This window comes from Stigmatopora nigra, chromosome 8 (assembly GCF_051989575.1).
Source record: "Stigmatopora nigra isolate UIUO_SnigA chromosome 8, RoL_Snig_1.1, whole genome shotgun sequence".
In the NCBI taxonomy this organism is placed as follows: domain Eukaryota; kingdom Metazoa; phylum Chordata; class Actinopteri; order Syngnathiformes; family Syngnathidae; genus Stigmatopora; species Stigmatopora nigra.
The window spans coordinates 4418473-4442457 of NC_135515.1; the positions used below are offsets into that span (position 1 = coordinate 4418473).

At 39.7% G+C, this 23985-nt stretch overlaps 1 protein-coding gene across 3 annotated transcripts in view; it reads right to left on the reverse strand.

The window, feature by feature from the left end:
* Positions 1 to 23389, reverse strand: part of sipa1l3 (signal-induced proliferation-associated 1 like 3) — a 39641-nt gene extending 16252 nt beyond the window's left edge. Inside the window, exons 1-4 of one of the 3 annotated variants that reach the window (XM_077723299.1) lie at positions 23253 to 23384; positions 22232 to 22297; positions 16325 to 16412; positions 38 to 701 (exon numbers count right to left, since the gene is read on the reverse strand). In XM_077723299.1, coding sequence (XP_077579425.1) covers positions 38 to 508 — 471 coding nt within the window. In that variant the 5' untranslated portion in view covers positions 509 to 701; positions 16325 to 16412; positions 22232 to 22297; positions 23253 to 23384. Of the gene's footprint in view, positions 1 to 37; positions 702 to 1306; positions 1375 to 16324; positions 16413 to 22231; positions 22298 to 23252 lie in introns of those variants that run through there. The other 2 variants (XM_077723298.1, XM_077723300.1) reach the window with 2 other exon arrangements.
* Between the last annotated feature and the right edge of the window lie 596 nt (positions 23390 to 23985).

The following is a 23985-nucleotide window of genomic DNA, read 5'->3' on the forward strand; positions in this document are numbered from 1 at the left end:
AAGATAAAAATGCTAAGGGATTAGATTGCAGCCTTACCTCATTCTCATCCTGTTCACTCAACGTCACTTCACTGTTAGAGCGCTGCCTTAGAGGGGGAAAGCCGCGCAGGCTAAAAGGTGAACTTCTCTCAGCCCCCCGGAATTCCACATCTTTAGACCACCGCCGAGGCAACCGGGCCACTCCACCTCGTACCAAGCCGACGTCCGACGATAACGCCGACGACGATACGGACTCCGAACAGTCGTCGCCGTTGTGATGGTTGCTAAATTGGCCGTTTTCAATCAACGACTCTCTGGACTGTGCACGTCGAGGAGGCCATTCGGCAATCCTGGCACGAACTCCCATTTTGGGCACAGAGACCCGTGGTTGCAAGGTCGGGTCTGTGTGGACCAGGTGGCCATTGGGGGTGTGCCGAGTCGGCGTGTGGTGAGGAAGCACGACTTCGCCTCCACCGTCGAGGAGGTCCGAGGAGGTGCAGGTGACCCCTCTGTCTCTGTAGTTGTTCATGGTGCCCAAATGGAGCTCAGGGCAAGATGGGGGCGAAGTGGTTAGAGGGCTGGCATCCCATGTCAGCCGGGATGCGAGAAACTGAGATGACTGTCGTTCTTTCAGCCTCCAAAAACATCACTATAGAACCACGGGGCGTTCTTCACTGGACTAGATCTCTAATTCCTTTGTCTATTTCAAGTCCTTTACAGATCTGAGGAAAGAACAACAAGCAGAATGTAAGCATCAATAAGTTAAATTCATGCATTTCACAGGAAATCTTGTGTGACCTCCATGTCTTTGAATGGAAATTGTAAAATGAGCAAATACAGGAGACAGTGAACAATAGACAGAATAAGGTGTGGTGATATGACAGAGGATTTCTTCCTTCGAGGCTAATCTCCGGCAAGCTGACAAGGGATGTTATTATCGCTCATGCTGTGCACTCAAATCCACATAGACCCACATAAAATGTAAAAATAAAAAAAGCTTGTATACACGATGAGTATGCTCATCTACATCTCAACATGTAGCACTGAGCTACCATCAAGAGCCACATAATCAAAAGGAGTAGTGGCATGAAGTCGTGACTAAGCATCTCTAGGTGAAAATCTAAAAGTGTTAAGACTGAGGCACGAGAAGTGCGTGTGTCCCAGTCGGTGTTTATTGGTTTAGTGGCGAGCTACTTCCAGACTTGTGTGTCCTCAGGAGAGTTCACGGTTAACTTGTGTGGTAATACAAGTGCAAGCAAACGCAATTCTTGTGACCGTTAATAAAACAAACCCTTTAAAAGAGAGAGGAGAGAGAAAAATAACAAACCTAACTGTTTCATTCCGCTCATTTAACAGAATCTGTATCCGATATGGTATGCTCCACTGACATCAACTTCGAGAATGACTTGCTTATAACATTGTGCTTTCACTTTTATCATGAAGATAAAAGAGGTTTGTTTTACACTTTGATGAACAAAGCGCTTTATGAGTTAAGAGTGAAGTCATTTTTTTGTCCCATGACAGCTTTACTCAAAACACATACAGTGAACAGAACGCATTCACAGCTGCAAAATGTTGCCCATGGTAAAGCAAAGGCAACAGGCTCCCATCCCACTCTGATCACGCTTTCTGCTCATCCAGAGAGACCAGTCTGTGATTCTGTATCAGGCTCAATCCCAGATTACCCTGACGCAGCTGCAGGCGCTGCAGAATGGCTTCATTATGTGTTTTCAAGAGTGAGATGGAGGGGCCATAGATAGCATGGTCCCATCTTTACCAATGACCTCTATCACGGGGGGGTGCAGCTCAATTGAAGCGTATGCTATGAACATTCATTCTGATGTCGGGATTCTTTTCTATTGTCCTGTGTGTGCTGTTTAAACATGTAGAGTTGTTACTGTGGTCCGTACTAACTTTGTGATTGACAAGTAAATATAGAGTTATTCACAACATGGTGACCCCAGTGGTTAAGCACGTTTCCCTCTCAGTTCTGGGGTTACAATATCAGTGGGCGGTGTGGCGTTTGCATGTTGTCCACATGTGTCTGTGGGTTTTCTCCCAAGTAAAGGAATCTCCTGCAATTTGAGAGGGGTTGCGAAGAGCCCCTGCCGCAAGTCGCAAGAAAAAAACCCCTGCTTATAAGCTTATAATAGTTTCTAGTAGAACTAAATATAGTACCAAAAGAGTTTAATAATTTGAATTTGCATGATAACAATCAAGATTGCCCCGTCAAAGTAAATAGAGGACAGGTATTTTGGGTATAAAAATACAACAAAAGTATGGATGAACAAAACATTATTTTGTACCTCATGGTCTAAGTTACATAAACATCTGGTGTGCCCTCGTCCTTATTGGACAAAGCAGTTTTATTGACTTTTGTCTTTTTAATCCATGTCATTTTCATAAAGTAACAAAAACTACAGTTTAACCATGTTATATGATAATTGCTAATGGTAATCTTATTACCAGATTACAAATACAATAATATAATATTCATGGCAGAATCATTAATATGTGTGAATGAGTATGAATGGTATCTGAAGTAAGACAGGTGAGACACCAGTTGCAACTGTTCTAGGTTCTAGGAACACCTGAACTTAATCAGTATTATCATCAACTATCTAATCTAACCAATTAACCGTTTAATCTGAGTGACACTTTAGGTTAAGTACAGTTAGATGCCCTTTCACAAAGAACATGCAAGGTCAAAAACATATACCTTATATAGTTCATATTCAAACTTTACATGCGAACGGATTGAAATCTCAGTATCTGATTTGAAGAACAGATGGCAGCATAGGTTATTTGACAGCAAGGGATTATATGATGAAATTCTGTTGGCAAGAAGCCTGGTGACTGCACAACATTCATGCCAACTTTTTGCTGGACTAGGAGGGATATGTATGTGTTTTAGAGCTCTGAGCTTCTAATATACAATTCCAGAAATAACTGCATTTTCACAGTAGTTTATTGAATTGAATATTCTACTGATTATGCCACTCATTCAAGGGATTAAAATTTATTTGGAATTACTAAACATAAAAACAGGCCTGAGAAGTAAATCTAAAATGTTGCTTTCTAGGGGTTGCTCGCTAGACATTTTATACAATTTTTATGTCTTCAAAGGGAAGGTGCTGCCTAGATTTGTGATGTTGGCATCAGTAAATGAGCATGACGAGCTAACAGCTTACTTGTTGAGTGACTCATCACGAGTTGAGGCCATCGGCAGTTTCGACTTAGAATTGCTTTATTGACATTTATAAATACACGGTCAGTGAGTATGAATGAAACATTAGGGTTGACTGCCAATGTTCTACTAAAACATTAGTTTTTTTTTTTTTTTTAATGAAGCTTTTGCATAAGCTTGAACCTTTGTTTATTGTTTAGTCTTATAAATAACTGGGAAAAACCCTGGAAATCTTGTGTTGTTCACTACAAATGTTCTATTGTCATTGTCCTCAAAAGATATTTCAAAAATGAAATATTTGTTTTATATAGTGGTTTTAAGGACCAGTAGAAATTATTTAAAAATATTTGAGGTATAAATGGGTAATGCCAACAGCAAAAATTAAGACTATAATGAAATCCTTGTCCACACAATGCAGCACTTTAGGCATAAACTAGACATGTCTGTTCTTCATAAAGAGTCTGAACAAAAGTGCCTGAGGCCTTGTACCCAACAAATCATGTAATAGATTTTCAAAAGAAATACCAATATTGAATGATAAAGAACGCCAACCAAGGCAGGAAGAACACTTGTTTGACTTCATTAATCTACAGTGGCACATCAGGCGCTTAATAAAGAAGACTGTGTAGCATGTGTATAAAATTAGGGCCCTTTAGGCAATGAATAGAAGAGGGAGGACACACCCCAATATAAGTACAAGTAGGGCATACCCTAGAAGGAGGGTGGTGAGAATCAGCAGACACATATCCTGAGGGGGAGGCCCATCAGTGTCTGACAAATCCACTTCCAATCCATAGAGATCAATAGTGGCTCACTTAACCTAGCACATCATCATCATCATCATCAGAGTTTTTAGCTTGGGTGGTATAGGGGTCAGTGATTGTGTGATTGTCCCAGTAGCAGGGCAGCTGCACAAGCAAGTGAAAACTTAGCATGGAAAAACAACAATGGTCCAACTGCTGACACACCCCTTAATCAATTCATTAACTTTTTTTGTATCATCACAGGCCTAATGCCGGGTTTTATTATATTTTCGGGCTGACAGGCTTTTCTTGCTGGACTAAAATAGTGGTACAAAAGAAAGATTATTTTTAAAAAGTATGCATATTTTAAGCACATTTCAACAGCGTCTGACGATCCAAGTGAAGATGCAATGGTGACATCTTATTGTTGATATGTAAACAAATTCTTTGCATATTGTTGTTGCTAATTGTTTGTTTGGTAATAACTGCCTTTTTGCATGACTACATTAAAATATTGTCAATAAACTGCTTTCAATGACATAAATCATGATTTCAAATTTTTAACATTATTCCCGCCCCGGACCCCTCTGACGGTGGGCAGCTGGTGGGCTTTTTATATAATTTCTCACATAAAAAAGGAGTATTTATAAAAAGCCCCTAATTTTATTCCAAGTGCGTGCAATCCCCTCACCAAGTACACGCTTGAGGATAAGGCAGGACTGCATACCAATTAAACAATGACCTAAAACCTAACGCAAGTATGAATCATCATGTTCCGGAAATGCTGTTTGTTTATTGAAGTGAGAATAAGGCTAAGGTGTGTCTGAATAAATTCTTCAGTGCTTTTAATTCGCTGGAGAGCTTATATCATAAAACATTTATGTTCCAAATAAGTACTATGCACTTTCTGGCGTAACCAAGTAATCACTACTCCAAACACACTTGAGAAGATTAATTGGTTGAGGGAGTGAGTAGGTGCTTCTAACTTACTAATACTTCTGGTGCACAGGTTATGAATTAGATGAGATTAAGCTAACAACTCTCAGAGTATTCCTCCACAGCTTGTGTGTGTATGTGAAGATAAAAACATATTGATTTTCTACCTTGGGAAAAAAGCAGCAATGGTTCGATAAAAAAGCAGTAGTTTTTGCTTGTTATGCTGTTGTAACATGCATACAGATAGAGGGAATTCCCAATGGATAAGAATGGGTATTTCCATTGACAATCAGTTTTTAAGCCTGTTGCCAAGTCTTTACATGCAAAATCAGGCAAAGCAATGATGACAAAGGCTCACTTCTTTTCTGTGAGCCAAACAAGAGAACGCCAAATGGATTCTTTGCTCCCTGCAGGAATGAGTTTAATTAAAATGAAATTAGGAAGAGAGAGGTGAATATCATTGGAGGGTAGGGAGAGTTTCTACCAACCTGCAACAACATAGCATCACAATTTTAAGTCATGTAAATCCTGACAGTTTTAGGCTGTAGCAGAACACACGCACATTCAATTGTCAGCGAAACTGAATATAGACATGACATGCAATGAAAATGTCACAGCAGAAAGTGGAATGGCTTGCAAAATAGGAGCAGGTCTGACTGGATCAGACCAAATATGAGCAAAATATGACAGAGGGGGTGGCGTGGGGGTCTGTTTGACAGCAGATTTCCGGTCTTATTTATAGTAGTATTGTTGCTATCCTTTGATTATTGGTGTAATAGTGTTGAAAGAGTGTTTTTGTCTCTATTTTCTATTGTCAATGAATAGACTGTGTTTATAATATAAAATGGCAATTTGGGGGTCATCAGATCAAAGGTCAGAGAGGTCATATCTTGACAATTTATTGTATTTATCTCAAATTTGCTGGACAGTGACATAATGAGATTTGCACTTAAATTCACACTTATTCATCAGAAAAATATGGTACTTAATAAACTACATGTGCATGTTGATATGCAGAAAGAAGTCAAGAGTTTAATACGCAGGCCAAATGACTAAAGCAATACACATTAGCAAAACCACAGACAAAGTCATGAAACAACACACCCTCATTCAATCACCAAAACCCCTCCAAGAGGCTGCTTGTCGCTGCACAATCATTATTCTGTTAGTGGTCGCCATAGAAAAGGGTAGGTGAGAAGGGCCGTTCGGTGTAGGAGGCGGACCGCAGGCAACCGGGGCAAGCAACCCGAGAGTAAAAAATACTAAGACGCACGGCGGTGATGCACATTAAGGTAGCCACCTTGCGATGCAGCAGACTGCGGCAGAGCTCCCAAAACAACAAACCCAATATAAACTTGGATTGTAAATACGCCAGTCGGCGAGCTCCTAGCAGCCACGTGCCGTTGAGGCAGCAAGGCGTGTCTAAATGAGCTAAAAGAAGTAGAAAAGCTCTGGGCCGTGCGCTCATCGGCGTGATCCAAGCATCTGCTGCTTGTTTTTGCTTAAATAACATAATCCAATTTTACAAATTCCTGGCATTTCTACAGTTGCCAGTCTCGCATCTTACATTGAATTAACCGACCATATGCCGCCATGCATCCCAGACAGATGAATATATGCCGGCTTTGCGATTTACATCTGCACAATGTGAACCTGTTCACAGGGTAAGTAGGGGGTCAGGGGGGATTAGTATGGAGGAAGCTGACTATGCCTGGAGGTTGCCCTTTACCCCTCCCTAATAATTATCCAATCAGTGTCAGATTTTGTCTTTTGGAGTAACATTTAAGTGTACTTGTAATCAACCTTATTCATTCGCCTTTACAATTGTGTAAATTGAAGAATTATAAACAATCAAATTAGATTTTTGGTAACGATCTTTTCGTGAAATACATAAACAGCACTTATTGATGACATTACACATTCTTTTGAAAGTCTGCTATTTTAATGCTAACATATTATTGAGGTGGGTAAAATTGTTTGAATAAAATATATTAGAACTAAATAATACAGTGTTTATATCTTCCTTATGTAATTTTTCCTCTATGAAAAGCAATTCTCAGTTTACTAGGTCACTTTTTACTACTTGTGTTTTATACACGCATACTCGAAATTGAACAATTCTGTAACATAGTGAACTGTTAAATCTTTGCATTCCAATCCAAGATATATTTATTGTTTCAAATTCAATTCCTGAAGTAAACATTTTGATCATTCCATTGCAATGTTAAATGCATTGTTATTGTACTTTGTAAAACAACTGTAATCAGCGCTACAGATGACTGTCAATACTGCATGTGGTATCATGCGTTAGAAAACAAGGCCTCTACGAGGCATCAAAGACACATAGCGGCAAAGAATCACACACACACAGTTCCTGTCAGGCCATCAAAGCACGTCGCTTGGCGTCAGGTGGCTGACAGAACAGACCCCGATTACCATCTAGATTTTGTCAGGGAGCTTGCTGCCTGTGGCGGCTGCTCGAGTTTAGAAACGCTTTCTGTCTTGAAATACTGACAACAAGTGTCAGGCACATTCCTGAACGCTGACAAATGAGCTTCCTCTTTCTTTACAGTTGATTTGTCTGTTGAATAAACACCATTTCTCTTTCAAAAAATCAATCTAAGAGCACTATTACCTTAGTATTTCAGTAGATACATAAAATCTTACTTTGATGGCCTCAACCACAAATTTAATGATGATAAACGCAGTCGAAAATGAATGGCTGAAATGAGCTATGATAATGACAACAATTTCTGCCTACATCCATCAACAAAACAGCAGCTGAAACATCATTTAGCCTCATTGTGACCCGTTTTTCAAGAAAAGAAAACTCAGTAAAAAATGAATGGACTGGGGGAATTCATTATTAAGGACCTCCCCCCTCCTACAAATTAATTAAACAGCTTTTATTAATTGGCGGCAACACAAAACTCAACAGATTATTCATGAGGGAGCTTAAAGAAAAGCTGAGCTGAGATAACAATGAGCAAAACAAAGACTAATCAAAATAATAAAGATAGTGATGTGACTGCTGACAGTGCAAACATTCTGTATGCAGTGCAGACAAAGGAATCGTGCTACTACCCTCCCAGCTATAGCGAGTCCCATGTGCCCCCCTTGGGTATGGGGTAGGACTGGATGCACTTTGGCGTAGCAGCGGTATTGACAGGTTCTCAGAGCTACATCCACCATCACAGCTGTTTCGGCTCTCAGACAGACGTCTCAGGGGAGACGAGCCGGCTACTGCCAACTGATTAAAAGAGGTGGTGGGGGTGGTTTATAGCAATCATTGAGGAAAAACCCAAGAGTAAAAGCTAACTACAGTACCTTTGATGTTTTGTGCTGAGCAAGATGTATGGTCAAGGAAATCCAAATAAACAAGGCACTATTTTACTACTAGTTTTCTGATGACTAAACACAATATGATGAAAATGTTCGACTTAAGAGTTACAGTCTATCCAAAAATACGGCAAATATTAGGAGTTTAAGTAATTTCATTCAGATGGAATGTTAATTTGTGGGTATTTTTTGGTGGGTTTTAGATGTACCACACAGACAACTATTAACTTACTGTATTTGTAAAGGTTAAAGCCATCTGAGGCTTAATAAAGTTGTACCTCTACGATTTAAGAGTTTTGAGAACTTCTGTTGAAGACATTGGAATCCAGTCAACAAACATGTCATGTAAAATGTCTTTCCAGCTGTTTTCCACAAGAAACAAGATATAAATCTTCATCTCTGGTGAACATATTATTGTTTTAGACAGTGTGCATACTTGGACTGGAAAGCAAATCAAAACTCCCTCCTATCGAGTGTAATATACTCGAACCTATTCTTTTGTAGAACAGAAAACATGTCTTTCAAAAGTTGCACAGTGTTATTTTCCCACATCCTAATTGAAACATCAGCAGTCGTTAACTTGTTTTTCTCCGACGATATTGAATTGTATGACCAAAAATGTGTTGTTTGCAACAGTCCAACTTTCTAAATTGGATAAAGGAAGGATGACCAGTGTTTGAGAACAAACTATTCTTGACCTTAGATATCCCATAGGATAACAAGACGTATGGTCTGCGAAATCACATGGGGCATTGTGAGTTATAAAGAAAAAAATGTCCGCGTGAGGTTCTGCGAGTTGAGTCGTTTCAAGGTCCTTCCTGTAACTGGATAAGAACCTCTGACAGACTAATGAGGCTAACTGATGACGAGGCCTCAGGAAGCAAAGACTGATGAAGACAAGAGAAGACGTAAACGTTAAACGAGGCAAGCTTGGGAAATCTAAGAAAGACAACATGGCTCCCTTGAGAGGCAACGGATTAGCGACTAAATCCTCTCATATCCATTCTAAATTTCTTGTCAGTTGAAAGCAACTAGGGTCCGAATTAATGATTATCACGTGACTTGGGGATATTGCATAGATTGAACGAGTTATCCACTATACAGAAATAAATCTGAAGAATAAAATTATTATATTCAATCATCTTGATTCAGGCTATTATTTTTATGGTCTGTTTGAAGGTTGTAATGTGTGGCTCTCTAACAGATGTTTTCAATAGTTTGGTGACTTTAAGTGATAAATAGAATATGTCAAGATAAGCCTGTGCGCTTTGAGTCTACCACAAATTACAGCATCCAAAAATGGTCAATAAAGAAAATTAATCTCTATGTATAATTTTTATCCAAGCAATCCAAATAAACTGGACATAAGAGTCAAGTCCAATGGATGTAACAGATGTCCTATCCCAGTTTAGCAGGCCCCGTCCATCGAACATCCGTCCAAGCGAGGGATGACCAACATACTATTTCTAAGGAAGTGGATCAGAGGTCAAGCGAGGGCTAAGCCTCAATCAAAAATTCCTAAAGCACGATCCTTCATTCAGCCCCATCAGATTATTTAATCAAGGCATGAAAAGAAAGCAGCCAAAAATGGGATTTTAAGGCCAAGAGCTCCCTCTGACAGCATTTAAGACACTCCAAACCACCAAATCAGTCATTTCATTTCCCAACCTGGGCAGTATAAAACAGGAAATAGTTCTTTCAGTCATTTACTGGAAATAGAATAGACATTTCTTCCTAAATGCTGAAATTTTGCAAAGACATCATTTTATTTGATTTTCAGTTCACAAAAGCAAGGCCCACTTTTAGTTCATTCAGTGACTCATCTATTCGTGATTTCTTTCCCGACATGATTGTGATGTTAGCATGAGCGAGGGAGAAAGTGTGTGTCAAGCGTGATGGAAGAGCAAAGCAGCACTCCTCCTCACATATCACCGCCGGTCATTTTACCATCAGATGTTTTTAATGAGGAGTGACATTGTTGTCCTCATTTGGTCCACCTCCTACTTTGAATGATGCATCAACAATTACTTACAGTACACGCAGTGGGGTAAGAAGAATGTGCCCTAACTGTTGTGAAAGGCCTCACACACACAAATAACACAATTGCAGCCACTGTTTGATTTTGTCCCCCTTTTGAATGGTACAATTGACACAAGAGGCAGTTGGGACCGCATTGTATTAAGACTTTGTGGGCACTAAAAGAATAAACCAACTCTTGGCTGACTTCTGGGTATCCATTTACTTCCCTCCCCCCCTGTGTGAAAGGCTCTCTCTAAAAAGTGACACTGGAGATGGAGAGTGTATTGAACTACAGTAATCCCTCAAATATTGTGGTTAATGTGGACCACACATGGCTGCGATAATTGAAAAACCGCAAAGTAGGGTCACCCCGATTAAAAATATATATTTGGGCTGAGGTATGTGGTTGAGTCATTCTGCTCTGTTCTAAGTAGTTTACTATCATAATATTCCTATTTTTTGGTGTGGCTTAACCTACCTTTAGAGCTTGCACAGTACATCCAACAATCTGCAGTTTTGTTGTGACACCACATTTTGTGGATAAGAAAAGGTCTTATAAAGAAAACATGTTTTTAAGCCGACAGCCCCACACAAAGTTGTATTTTGGCGGGCTATTGACTAAACAAGAAATACAACTTTGGAGTAGCATATGTTTCACAGGAAGGGTGAAAGGCCACAAAACCAGGTGAGCTAGTTTCACTGAAGTGTGAGTCACTGCCGGCATGACTGAGTCCAAACTTGTGTTGTTTAGCTTCATCGACTGAGCATGTAGGTCAACATGAATGGACTTGGATTTACAATACTCATGAAAACAGAAACGACTTCACAACATTGTGTTATAAGTTAGGTAACAGCTTCATTTTGGATCAGCAATGGAAAAATGTTTAGACCCGTGTATATGACTAGAATTCTACAGTCTTTAATCATATCTGCAAACCAGATTGTCTCTGTTGCGATGACAAGAGTCTTACGAGATCACAAAAGTATTGTCGAAGCCTCTGAGGATAATTGTTCCACGAAGGCAGCCAATGTCTTTTAAGAGGTTGCCATAAATCCTGAAAGCTTTTTTCAAATTTCCCTCCATTTATTTGTGGCACCTATCCAAGAAAGCCAGCCACACAGAGACGAAGCACAAACCAAAACAAACAAACACACACGGTGAATCCCAGATCTCCCGGTGTGTACAATCTGTTTACTGGGGGATGTATGAGAACAACAGAAAACTATGTACTCAGAGCCACGCAAACACAAAGACAAACACGTAGAAAAACGCCACACATGTAAGTAAATACATAAATTAGCTTTGTTGCAGTGACCCGTTAACCATAATTAGCCTTTTTTAATGGATGTTAAGAGTTGTCAAGTAAATAGTAATGTGACCTCAATCTGATAGGACAAATTTATTTCACACTTGCAGGGGAGGTTGATTGAACACCATAGTGAGTCTGTAGTTGAGAATGTAAGTGTGAATTATGTGTTAATTTGTGCCCTGTGATGGGTTGCCAACCAGTTCAGGGGGTGTCGTAGTTAATTAGGATTTATACGAGCACCCATCTGACTCTCAGGAGGATAATGGATGGATGATAGCAATGATAGTTCAATAATTTAACTTGGGCCCTTTTGCTGCATGCTTTTCTTCCATTTTAGTTGAATTTGTGGCCAATGAACAAGCTCCCATGAGAGTTGAACTAATTCAAATGAGCTGAAGAGTTGTAATCCATTACTATTGATATATTTTCATGCTCAGAGGATGTGGTGAATGGGCGGATCAGGAGGTAAAACAAAGAGCAGGTGCAGGCCCATTAAACAGCCAAGATAAGAAGGGAGAAAACATTAAAAGGTGAGGGATTTTATTTGAAGATAAAAAAATTAAAAAAACGACCAAAGACATAAATCACAAGTGGGGTACTTGTGAGCCAAGTTTTCAGTAAAGCCAATATGCTGTTGGCTGAACTTCTTTAAAAAATGACTGCTTCAAATGCCAACATCATTTAGAAATGTGACATGAGGTGGCAATATACTAAGTTTATTAAACCTAAACTATAATGCATGAGACATTTTCAATGTGACTGTTTCAGAATTATATGTAGACATAAAAGTACAGGTATAAAGTCTAGTATGACGTTTATTTCTACGGATCATGCCCTTCTAACACAAATGGGTTCAACTTTTCCACTGTCTACCAATTATTTAAATGGTTTCATTTGAATAAACGTTGGCATTTTTTTGTCCAGTTATCTACTGCTTTCTCCATCAGTATGGAGTATTTTAGGAAGTCAGACCATACTTTGCTGTCTGACAATTGATCAGTTTCTGTTGACAGTTAGGATGGGAAGTGTTTGTATTCCCCCAACTGCTTTCCTTAGGTAAACAAACTGCCATGTGGTATTTATAAACTAACAGTATTATACATTATCGCCTCGAAAAGTCAACAGGCTTTACTGGCTTTAACGATATAAGAACGTGTCTGTCAATGGTTGTATTTGCTCAGGGAATGTAGGTTATAGACGTTCAGAGTACAAGTGTGTAGCAGATATCAAAGAATATAAAATAGGGTTGTAACTAGAGATTACTTTTAATATAACAAGAGGGTCTACAGTAAAAAAAATACATTTGTTCATCATCCCCCCTCCATGTTCCCTTTAAGTGTCAAAAATAGCCTTTTGTTCATCATAAATATTAACATCCTATTTCCCTAACTGGCAGAGGGGGACATAACTAGTCCTAATGTTTGAGATGAGGAAAAATAGTACAAGAGCCGAAGAGACAAATGTACGTGAATGATTCATTTGAAAAGGGAGATTAGAGAAATGTAGGGAGGCATAAAAGAAAATCCTGACGTAGAGCGCAACAGTAAAAGCACTAGACGGCCATGGAGACAAGCGTGGCTGACCCCGATTCTGCCATGACTGCGCTCTGTTAGGAGAGGAAGGGGCTGTCCCGACATAAACCTACAATGACAAGACCACTGCTCAAGCAACACCCCCTACTACTGAATAAAGAAGCTTGACAAGCGGATGCACAATAGGTGTAAATCTCTACAGTTACACCCACTGAGAAACAGTGAAGAAGTGGGGGTCTTCACCATAGCCCCCTGCCAAACCGCTTCCACTCAGCTTGCATGTTTCTATCCGGAAAACGGATTACCCAAGAACAGCGTTCAATCACCCCCCTTCTAAATGGTCAAAGAACCAAAGAATATGGGATTTTTCTTAAAATTCTGTAAGAGGTTAAGGCTAATTGCTTGATATGATCATAGCTACAACATTAAAGCAATTATTAAGAATTTTAGTTGGTGACACCAATTGTGTTGAATCAACAGTTGTAAGCAGATTAAAAAACTTTATAAAATACTTTTACTGTCACCCAGTGGCGAAAACTATTTTTTTGTCCTTTTTGGTTTTGGGGCAGGGCTGGAATTATTTAAGTCTGTGGAAAAAATACACCAAGTACAGCTGGGTTTCATGTTGTATTGCCCAAATTGTACTAACACCAACAGTATATAAAGTAGTTGATTGGATGAAGGGTATGAGGGCTTTGTGCACTAGAGATTTTTGAGTATTCGTTTGAGTATACAAAACAAATGTGTACCATTTATGTTCCGGAAAAACGAAATCATTTCCAAAGATGTGTTTTCGGCATGTTTAGACTTGATCTATGAATGTGATCAACAACCTGTTGCTTAAAAGTATTTTCCATGATTTGATAGTTGGCAACAACCACAAGGAAAAAATGCCTTTACCCCTCTTAACTAGCTTTGGCAGATCAAGGCTTAAAAGTAGAGTCCTTAAAGTTAGGGAGATAATTACTTGTTTTACTTACAGATTTCCTCTTTAAAAACCACCACATATGGTTTAGTTCCAATTGCACGGCAGGAGTGACAACAGCATTTCCCTTAGCAACTTATATCTTTCACTTCCACTAACATGTTGAAAAGATGGGGTGGTGTACATTTTTTGAAAAGAGCATGCTATCCATCTACTTGGAGAGGGAAAAACACACAAGAATGTTTGGAACGTGGCTGCATGTGGCTGTTTTATTAAGGGAGGGATCTCCGGATGAAGTTGGGGAACAAAGGCGTGTGATGCTGGCGGAGGATGAACTTGTTGGAGTTGTGAGTGGACAGCAGTTAGAACCCTGGGGCCAAAAAACCCAGCAGAGCAGAGTTTAAAAGGAAGGGGCAAATAAACATGCCGGGCTCGGGACACTCACTTCAAACAGCTAAAAAAAGTGCTTCTCTGATGCATTTATTAGCAGGAAATTGCCTTCAGTTCACACACCTCTCCATTGGATGATGCGCAGATCCATCCGCATAAAAACGTCAAGTCAGGGTAACATATACCATATGACGCTTGAGCATTTCCGGAGAGTAAAAGAGACAGAGCAGCTGCGAGTAACAACCTCACTCTGGGAGGGAGAATTAAAAACACTAATCTCACCGTTTTTGGCATGACACCTTCGGGTGGCGTGCTAAGTGGGTTAAAGCACACCCAAAACACCAATAATCACCTCCTTCGTGACTTTCTGTGCCAGCAAACACCAGCCAAGAGGAACAATTTAAGGTCTTCCAGAAATTTTGAAAGACTAAAGCGGTTAGATCCAATAGAAAAGACATAGAATGTAATTTGCAAGGACATTCAGAGCACAATGAATCATAGAGCACAATGGTTGCGTGTTCCTTGCCCGGAGCATCTTTTTTTATAAGGCTGTGCGTGCTCTCTTCTTTGCAACACCTCTTCTCGCACGGACCAATGACCCTTGGTTGTTTTAGTGCGTGTAAACAAAAGGGACATCTTCATGCTTTTCCACATTATTTTCATTTTGTGCCATTAAAATTGATCCCTGGGATTGACTTCTTGGAAAATACATTTACTTCTGTCAATTTCTTGTTAAAAGATGCATTTTCTTACCGTTTTCTCAACCTTTGATGAATTGCCAGGGAATTAAAATATGTTCTATATAGCGAAGGTAGAAGCTTCAGTAAATAATAGCAGTTAACATCGATATTAGCACATTAGTCAACCAAAAATCACACCATTTTACAGTATTTTCACACCAACTGGTGTACATGCTGCTACATTACCACAAGTCCTTGTGGGGAAAAAAAATCCTGTCGAAGATTGCTAGCCCCGTGAAATACTGTCAAAGTATACATAAAATTACCTTTTTCAGCTATTATTCACTCTCCCCATGAGTATCTTCCCAACGAGTACTCAACATGATTTAACATTTGGGGGGAACAAAAACAAACCACATTTATGACATACATGTTGTTCTTATTTGTCATTCTTACTTTAAAGTCTCAGATCATAATCCATGTCACTTTCCGACATGCACATTACACGCAAAAAAAAAAAAAACTGCAGTTCTACACGGTCAGTCCAGTGCAGTGCTGGACCCCCAAAGACACAAGGAGCTGTTTGCCAGCCCGCGTCTTTGTCGAGTAACAGTGAACACAGTATACAGTAGGTCCATTGAGACATGAATGTAACAGAGCTGCAGACAGCTCTGTACAAACTGACACGGTGAGAAAGGAGAAACAAAGCCCCTAGAAAATGGCAAGTGAAATATACCTGAGTAAATAGCGAGGGGAGTAACTCTCAACAGACCACTGCATAATGTATCTTTTTTTTTCAATTATTATTTGAGTTTCACGGGTGCTTGGCTTCCCGAACAAATGACTTTTCCCATGGCTTTCACAGTAGTAATACTTCCGGGAGTACTAGAATGATCACTTTTTTCCAGAGTAAGTCCACTGTGCAATAACAATTGTCACTGTTATTTCAATTCATTATGATGATGATATACGTGTTAAACTTCAAAAGTGGTCTTACAAAGGAATGGTTTCATTAAACATGCAATTTGACTCCTATTATCACTGTGACATGATCCAATTTCCAAGCTTGGAAAAACATCAATAGTCTTAAGAGAAAACCATTCTGAATATAGCATCTTTAGTAAAAAAAAAAAAAAAATTGTACAATGTTTCTTTTTGTTCATGGCCACAATTTTCATCCATTTTTTAAACAGTTTTTGCAGTAGATTTGCTTAATGGCCTCTCATGGGAAAACAGATCCACAATTTAAATTGTGTCAAGAATAAAAGCTAATGAGACACTTACATGTATGTTGCTGTCGACTTCAGCTGTCACTCAATCACGCTCACAAAACTGTCTGAATGAAGTCCCAAAGTAGAACAAGACGGCTTTCCTGGACAGAAAAAGAAGAAGAGCTTCTATTAAAAAGGGCAACAGATGGTATCCCAACACTCTACAGATATTATAAGACGGGTTATTGTCTCGTCTGAAAGTGTTACATGAGCAAGGTGTGTTCCTTGACCTTACAAAAGACACAACAACAAAGTATGACTTCATCTGCATAAAAACCTTTGTAAGAACGCCATATGTTTCTAATACAGCCACTGTAATTTATGTACGCCCGTTTGTTGTGAGGTCAAAAAAATCAATCACAAGAAAGAAGGAAGGTAAGAGGGAGTTGTACAGCCTGAGAAAGCTCTCAGCCCTTTAAAACTATCCCAGGCATCTAGACAGGCATCTCTGAGGAGGAATTTGGGCCAGTAATAACAGCCAAGTAAAAAGATGGCTCTCTTTAGGAGCAGCTGCACCGCTGGATCGCCTTTGTGTGCTCACTCATCCCCGGCCAGTTGCATGGTGTTGTCACAACAAGCTTGATCCGTGCAAAAGTCATTTCTTATTCTCGCGGTGTTTAGTTAAGTGTGTGTCCTGGGTGTGGTGCCACAGCCATTGAATTGCATGCGTGTGTGTGTGTGCCTTGAAAGGCAGACACTGGCCTACTTGTTCTCCAAGCGTAGACGGGAAACGTTTGATGACCTGCGATAGTCTTTAAAAAGGTACCAATTGTGGAAACGAGGGGGACTGGGGCCAAGTAGGGACTGAAACAAAAACCTGGGTCTGCGGACATTACTGTGAAATCTGGAAAAAACAGCCCACTGCTGGCACCTCTGCATATTATGTGTCCATGTACAAGATGCCAATTGCTATAAAATGCCAACGTGGAGGTAATCCTGCTCATTGTAATGTGGAAATGAGTGAAATTATACGACACAGATGCAGGGACGCAATAGTTCTGGTGGTATTGTGACATAAATTCCACGTATGGTCTGAGAATTGCGTCTGAGAATCTTGCCTATGATAAAAGAGTAGTGGGATCACATTTACATTTTGATTTCTATTACAGTTTGTTGTTTGTCATTATTGTCATTTCTCAAGTGACATTTTAGTAACAAGCACAAGCAGGTGGTTGTCTAATCACAAGTTAGGTAGGTGGTGATAAGACCGCAGTGGTTTATGGTGAAACGCCCAACTTGTGTCACTTCCTTCTTGCCTCCACGCCTGGAAATTGAGTTAAATTAATCAGTGTCTCACATTCAAAGTGGCACTATGTATTCAAGAATGGGAGGGAGTAAAATCCAAATGACAGGAGATTGATCTTGTATAGTATTTTTTTAGAACCATAAATCGCATCAGAGTATAAGTCCTGGTGCACAAAACTAAAGGTTTTAATAAGAGCTAACAGAATAGGCAATACAAACATGTCCTTAAAGTCTTAACCTTTTGAAGAACAAATTTCCGTTCCTATGGAATGAGAATATTACCTAAAGAAACATGCCGTCACATTAACACAGCATGCGCTTTCAGTCCATCAATACTGCCTGTGTGGAAGCATTGCAGGAAACGCCTCCATGACAGTGACAAATCAGATTTGGAAATGAGGCAGTGGGAGAAAGCCCCGTTTTATACGCTGAGATAAAAAAGTGGAACATGAAGAATTTGTGGAATGACCAGATGCTGCATTCAATTAGCATTAAAACAACGACTCTACAGTTAGCAGTCGGGAGATGCGAGTTGTGATATGGCAGCGTGACCGTATCAATCTACGTCTTCCTGAAATAAAAGGGATAACATACTTTTAATGTTGTATTTCAAAATGAACTGTGACCAAATAGACAAAAAATTCCAAATGTAAAAGACACAAATAAAACTTTGAAATGTATTGATGTACCCACATTTCATCTTAACCGGACTGACTACGCCTCTCCTAAAATGAATGAATCACCCTGCCAGAAAATATTTAGGAAGGAATTTTGAGTGCCGTATCAGAGTAGAGAGAGACCGAAGATATTTTTTCTCAGTTTTACTCACATCCTGTCATGAACTGGCTGTGAGCAATCTTTTCAATCTAAAGGACACCGCTCTCCCTTCTCTTCTTGATGCACAGCGTGTGATTCACATCTCGCCGCACACACTTCCTGTCCAACAGTTTGACCTCAACTAGACGAGAACTAAAATACCGCTGTCATTTCACGAGGGGACTATAAAATGGGTTTTACTGACTGGTACCAAGAAACTAAAGTGTGGTCAGAATAGAAATCAAATAAATAAATAATTAGATGGTAGTATCAACTCATTGCGTTCCATTAACAGCAACACACTTCCAATTCACTATCAATCATAGCCAATGAATTAATACTGTGTTTAGGTATTACTAATTATGTGGCATTTCATACCACGAGAGAATAACAATAAACATCTGCATCTAAAAATGGGGGTTCTTTATCAAAAGATGATAGATTGTGAACTTTGGTTTAGGTTAGATAATCAAAGAATACAAGTATATGTGCTAGAGTGGGAAACTGCATCTAAAAAAAACTCGTTTTCTCCTTCACTCTTAAGAAAATAAATAAATAAACACAAACTGAGGATTTCCTCCTCTTTCCAGGACTTTTCTAACATACAAACACTCATTTAAATAAACCACACAGGCTACCTTACCCATTGCACCATTTGTGAAAATTTAGGTCAGCTCTGAGGCAATTTGAACACTTTGACACTTGGCAAAAAGTCAATGAAAAAGATATCCTCCAACAAAGAGACCTTTGCCCTTTTAAACTGCGACAGTGCATATCAACTGAAGCCTGAATGGTTTGAAACCTTCTGGAACGAAGCTTGTTTCCTGAGGAATGATCGAACAAGCTGTGTTTCTAGGAACTCTAAAGCCTTTGACGTCACTATCCCCAAGGACAGGAGTAAGTACTATAAAGTGATAGTGATATGAGGAATTTATATAATTAGTTTGCAAGTGTCGAAAACAATATATCCTGCTGTTCCTAATGAAACTTTATGTAGCAATACATTGTATCTCTGCAAACACACAGCCATGTGAGGCCCCGAGTAAATAAATGACCCTTTGTCTGGCAGTGTACATATGTTCCCAGTGGTTGCACATCTGCCCCATATTTCAACGGAAAAGCTCAGCTTTTACGTTTGAAGTGTCTTGTGGACGGATGGATGGCGCTCCCTCTGCGGCCAACGTTGACCAGTGGGAGGACGCGGGACCGACCTGTGGCATGAATCGCCGCCTCGACATCTGTGTTTATCTTCCAGCGAGAAGCAACAGGCTATATTTACCCCGAGTCCGACACGACCAATGCAGGGAAGCCAGAGGAAGGAAGATGCAGTCTGGGATTTTTGCCACATCTGGTCCAACCATTCCCTTTCACACTGGAATTTATATTACGAGTAATGCAGGAAGTGCCTGTTGATGTCATTTATATCCAGAAGTGTGATGTTCTTAATCGTTGAACAACACTTTGAGAGCATTTTCAATCCGATTTGCAAGTGAGAAAAAGCAGGATGGCTGATTCCTCTGTTTGGCCTTTGTTTTACAGCCACCAAGGTGGCAGTAAAGCATGGACAAGTCCCTTTGTGTGAATCACTGACCTGTTGACATAGTCGGGCACACTGACTTCTAGATAGGACCCTCGTGGGAGACAAATGCATCAGACAGAGTGGAAACGTGCTGCAGCAATATGCATAATGGCCGAATGCTATTTCACCTTCAACTGTACAAGCACGCTCCGTTCTAATGGTGCAAAGTGTTCACATTAGACTGATGGTACCGCAGCATAATTTATGGTTTTAGTCACATTTCTAAATAACACAGAGCTCATTATGCATGTAAGTACGACTAACAAGAGTGAGTTCGTAACCAAAATTTCCTGCTTAAATGCTCTCTATAATTATTAGCGAGTTATGAATATAAATGGAAGATGTTTAGCAAACAGCTTTGGCCTAATTATCACTTTCTGAAGGCCTAACAAAAGCTTTATGGCACTGTGCATTACTGCCAACTTATACGTATTTGGAGTTTAATACAAAGAAGATGTCCAGTGTATCCATCCTCGGTCAATGCGGTCTTTTGTGTGCAGGGAAGATTCTATTATGGTGATGGACGCCGCTTAACCTATGTGTGGCCCCACTCACTATCATCAATTCCCATTGGTCTTCATTTAACTAAGATGCCAGATTTAACAAAGGCGGCTTATCCAAGGACAAAACAGTCAAATTTGAACAAACTCCAAGAGATATGCCAGAAACTTGTGGACAAGGGGGGAGGTGCGCTAAAAATGTTGCTGGTGCCAAAACACTGACCATCATGCCTTGAAGAAAATCTCAAGGCACCCCTCTAGATTGCTCACACACACGAGATGAGCACGACTCAGCTGTTTGCGTGAAGAACAAAGCAAAGTCGAAAGCTGATGAGTCACCTCTAGCCAGCCATACATGTCAGTGATTCACATCATGTTTACAGGTGAAACGTGGGTGGGCCAGATTCCATTTTCTTTATGAGCAGATCTTTTCTTCCAGCAGAGATAGAAAATGGAGCACTAGTAAAAGTGGCAAATATTTTTGTTAGTAGTAGACAGACAACTATCTGTAATGTAATCACACAAGTCCGATGGAAGAGCCTTGTTTTGATTTAATATCAATTTAATTTTGTATTTTTTAATTGTGATCCCCATATTAAGGCCTTCCCAGTGTTCTTCTATGAGTAAATTTAGACCTGTCTGAGCAAATAAAACACAGGTGTGAATGACATTAATGAATGAATTATGCATGAATCTAATTTTGCGGCTTCTGGTCTTGTTACCCATCAAACAGGGTCCTGTGAAAATCAGGTCAAATCCTCAAATAAGGACCACTTGTAGTGTTAATCTTTTATATGAGCTAAAAAATATCAAACAATCATTTTTCTTAGATGTGTTTTTTTAACGTATCAGATAAATTGTCCTGGAACTTTGATGTCCTACTATAATTGCATACAATGCCCTTATTTTTATGTCTTATATGAGATTTACATCTTTGCTTTAATGTGCACAATAAAGGAGTAGTCATAAAAATATTTACATAGAATAAAATGAGTAGATTTGATACAAAGGCAACATATCACCTCTAAGCATACAGATTTTCCTTTCATTACATGATGTAAAAATATTCATTTTCATTGCAAAAAGGGTTTTTAAAGGATTCTTTCTGCAACAGTGTATCATTATCACTATAATCATCTGATGTTCCAACCACAATGTTGTTGCTGTACTCCCTCTTGTAGCTGCATGTGTATTACATTACATACTTTCAGCAACCCATGTGCTTGCTTGTGGAGCATAATTTAGATCAACACGACTAAAGATATGTTGGAGGAGAAGAATCATGATCAAGTAGCAGTTAGTGCTAGTGTTCTCCAAATACAATCCTCAGTATTGGTATCAGTGACCGATACTGCTATTTTAGGTGTTGGACAGTATCGGATTTAGTCACAGATCTAGTATTTACGTTTGTGTTCAGTACTGTTGCGCTTTTCGGCTTTATCGTCTAAAAATATAGATATCAGACTGGTGTTGTCAAAACATAGCTTGAAAAAAATCTGACTCAAGTCAAGAAATCGCTGTCAGGGCATCTCTAGTTAGTACATCTACTTTGCAGTTGTGTTTCTGGCTTCAAATCTTATCTCACAACCTCATTTTAGACAAATCAGGGCTCTGGACATTAAAATAAAAAAAAACTTCTTTCGGAAAATGATGATGCTCAACAAACTCAAGAACCAAGACCTGATGCTACTTTGTGAAAATTTGCCATGAACAACATCAACTATCTTCAGATGAAGACAGAAAAACACAACTTTGCTCCGGTGTCATTTGGTATACTTACCCATACATCTTTTGAAAAACTTCAATGTTGTCATATGATGATGGCCTGCCATCTCTCCCATTGAAACTGGAACAAAAACGTTTATTGACACCAGCCCTGGAACTGTTTTGACAGATTGTCGCTTCAATAATATAATACAAACATATAATAACATCAATGATCATTAAAACATGAATAACAAGTAGATGTTGGAGCACTTCATGTAATGATGCTTCAACTGTATCTTTATAATAACCAGTGTATTATAACTTGCAGAATACATTACTGTGTTAAAACATACTAAATACAGTATATAGAAGCAGAGAGGACTTCTGGCAGGAGCACTCTTGTGCACGTCCAAACATGCCAAAGCAAGGAATCTCCCGATTTGAAACACAATGTCACTCAGGTAAACCGGGTCGGATTGAGGTAGACCACATCAACACTTGCACAAATGACGTGTGCAAGCATGTAGAATCACAACATTTCCCACGCCGTTTGCCATTGGCAACTTCCGATTGCAGCACAACCTACTACTACTCGACATGCAGAGCTCGTCCGTGTGAGGGGGGCGGGCTACATTGAGCAGCCTGGCCCCCCTCCCAAAAACAAAGCGTCCATTGTCTGAATTTTGTAGTTTTGCCGTGGCCGCTTGGAACCTCAAAACCGTATTCAAGTCAGGTGGAGAAAAAACTACCAAACGCGAAATCTGCAGAGCGCAGTGAGCATGCGCAGAATGAGGAGCAGGGTTCCTGTGCGTAAAGGCAGTTAATAAAAGTAGCCGGGGTAAACGACAGACACGCTTTTGTATCAAAAGAATAAAGTGGCGTGATTAGTCGTTTAAAGCAGTTTGTCTAATAAAACAGCCAGATCCCAGTAAGATCTCAACGAGTTGCTTTGGACTGAAAGTTGGAAGCTTCGGTTGCCCCCGTTCAGTGTTTGCCTAGCTCGCTAATACCGCTCGGCACTTTTCTCAGTGCTTAAAAAATCATCAAGCCACACCATTTGAAACAGTTTTAAAGAAGATCAAAATCGCTCGTACCGGCAATGGTCCTTCTGCGTCTCGAACGTTATTAAAATGAGTGTCCGGACATGGTGAAAATGAAGCCTCCGGTAGCTTGTTCCCTGAGCGAGACGTTGCCAAGAATGCTCAACCGAAACCACGGTAGAGCGGAGTCGTGCTCGATCTCATTGCGCGTGCGCACAGGCAGGCTCAGCCCACGGGCAGAGGGCAAATCTAATGGCTTTGGGAAGGGTAGAGCGGATAAATCATCATCAATGTAACGGTTATCGAAAATGCACTGCAAATATTTGACACGTGTCCTTCGACAGTCCTGCAAATCTGTGATTTCTAGTTCTTCTTTTGGATTTGGGGTTTTATTGTCATTTTCTGTCATTTTTTTGTTATCATTTTTGGGCTGTCCAAAAACCCCATGTTTTGCATTCAAACAGTATGCCTGATTGCATTAAAGAAATGCTTCATTAATCAATCACACAAATGCTTATTGTAATCTACTGCTCACCTAAGAGTCAAGGGTGCCCTCTTGTGGTTGTAAGGCAGAGTTCTGGTCCTAGTATAGTAGAGGTCTCAGGGAAAATAAATAATGATTAGTTTATATATATATTGTGGTCTACATGACCTAAAATGTGATGTCCACGTGTCTGGACAACAGGTATTTATGAAGCTTAGTTTTTGAAATGACAAAATAGCATTAGCCATATAAAGGCTTAATGGCATACAGTAAAATGACATTCATCCTTATTAGTAAAATGTA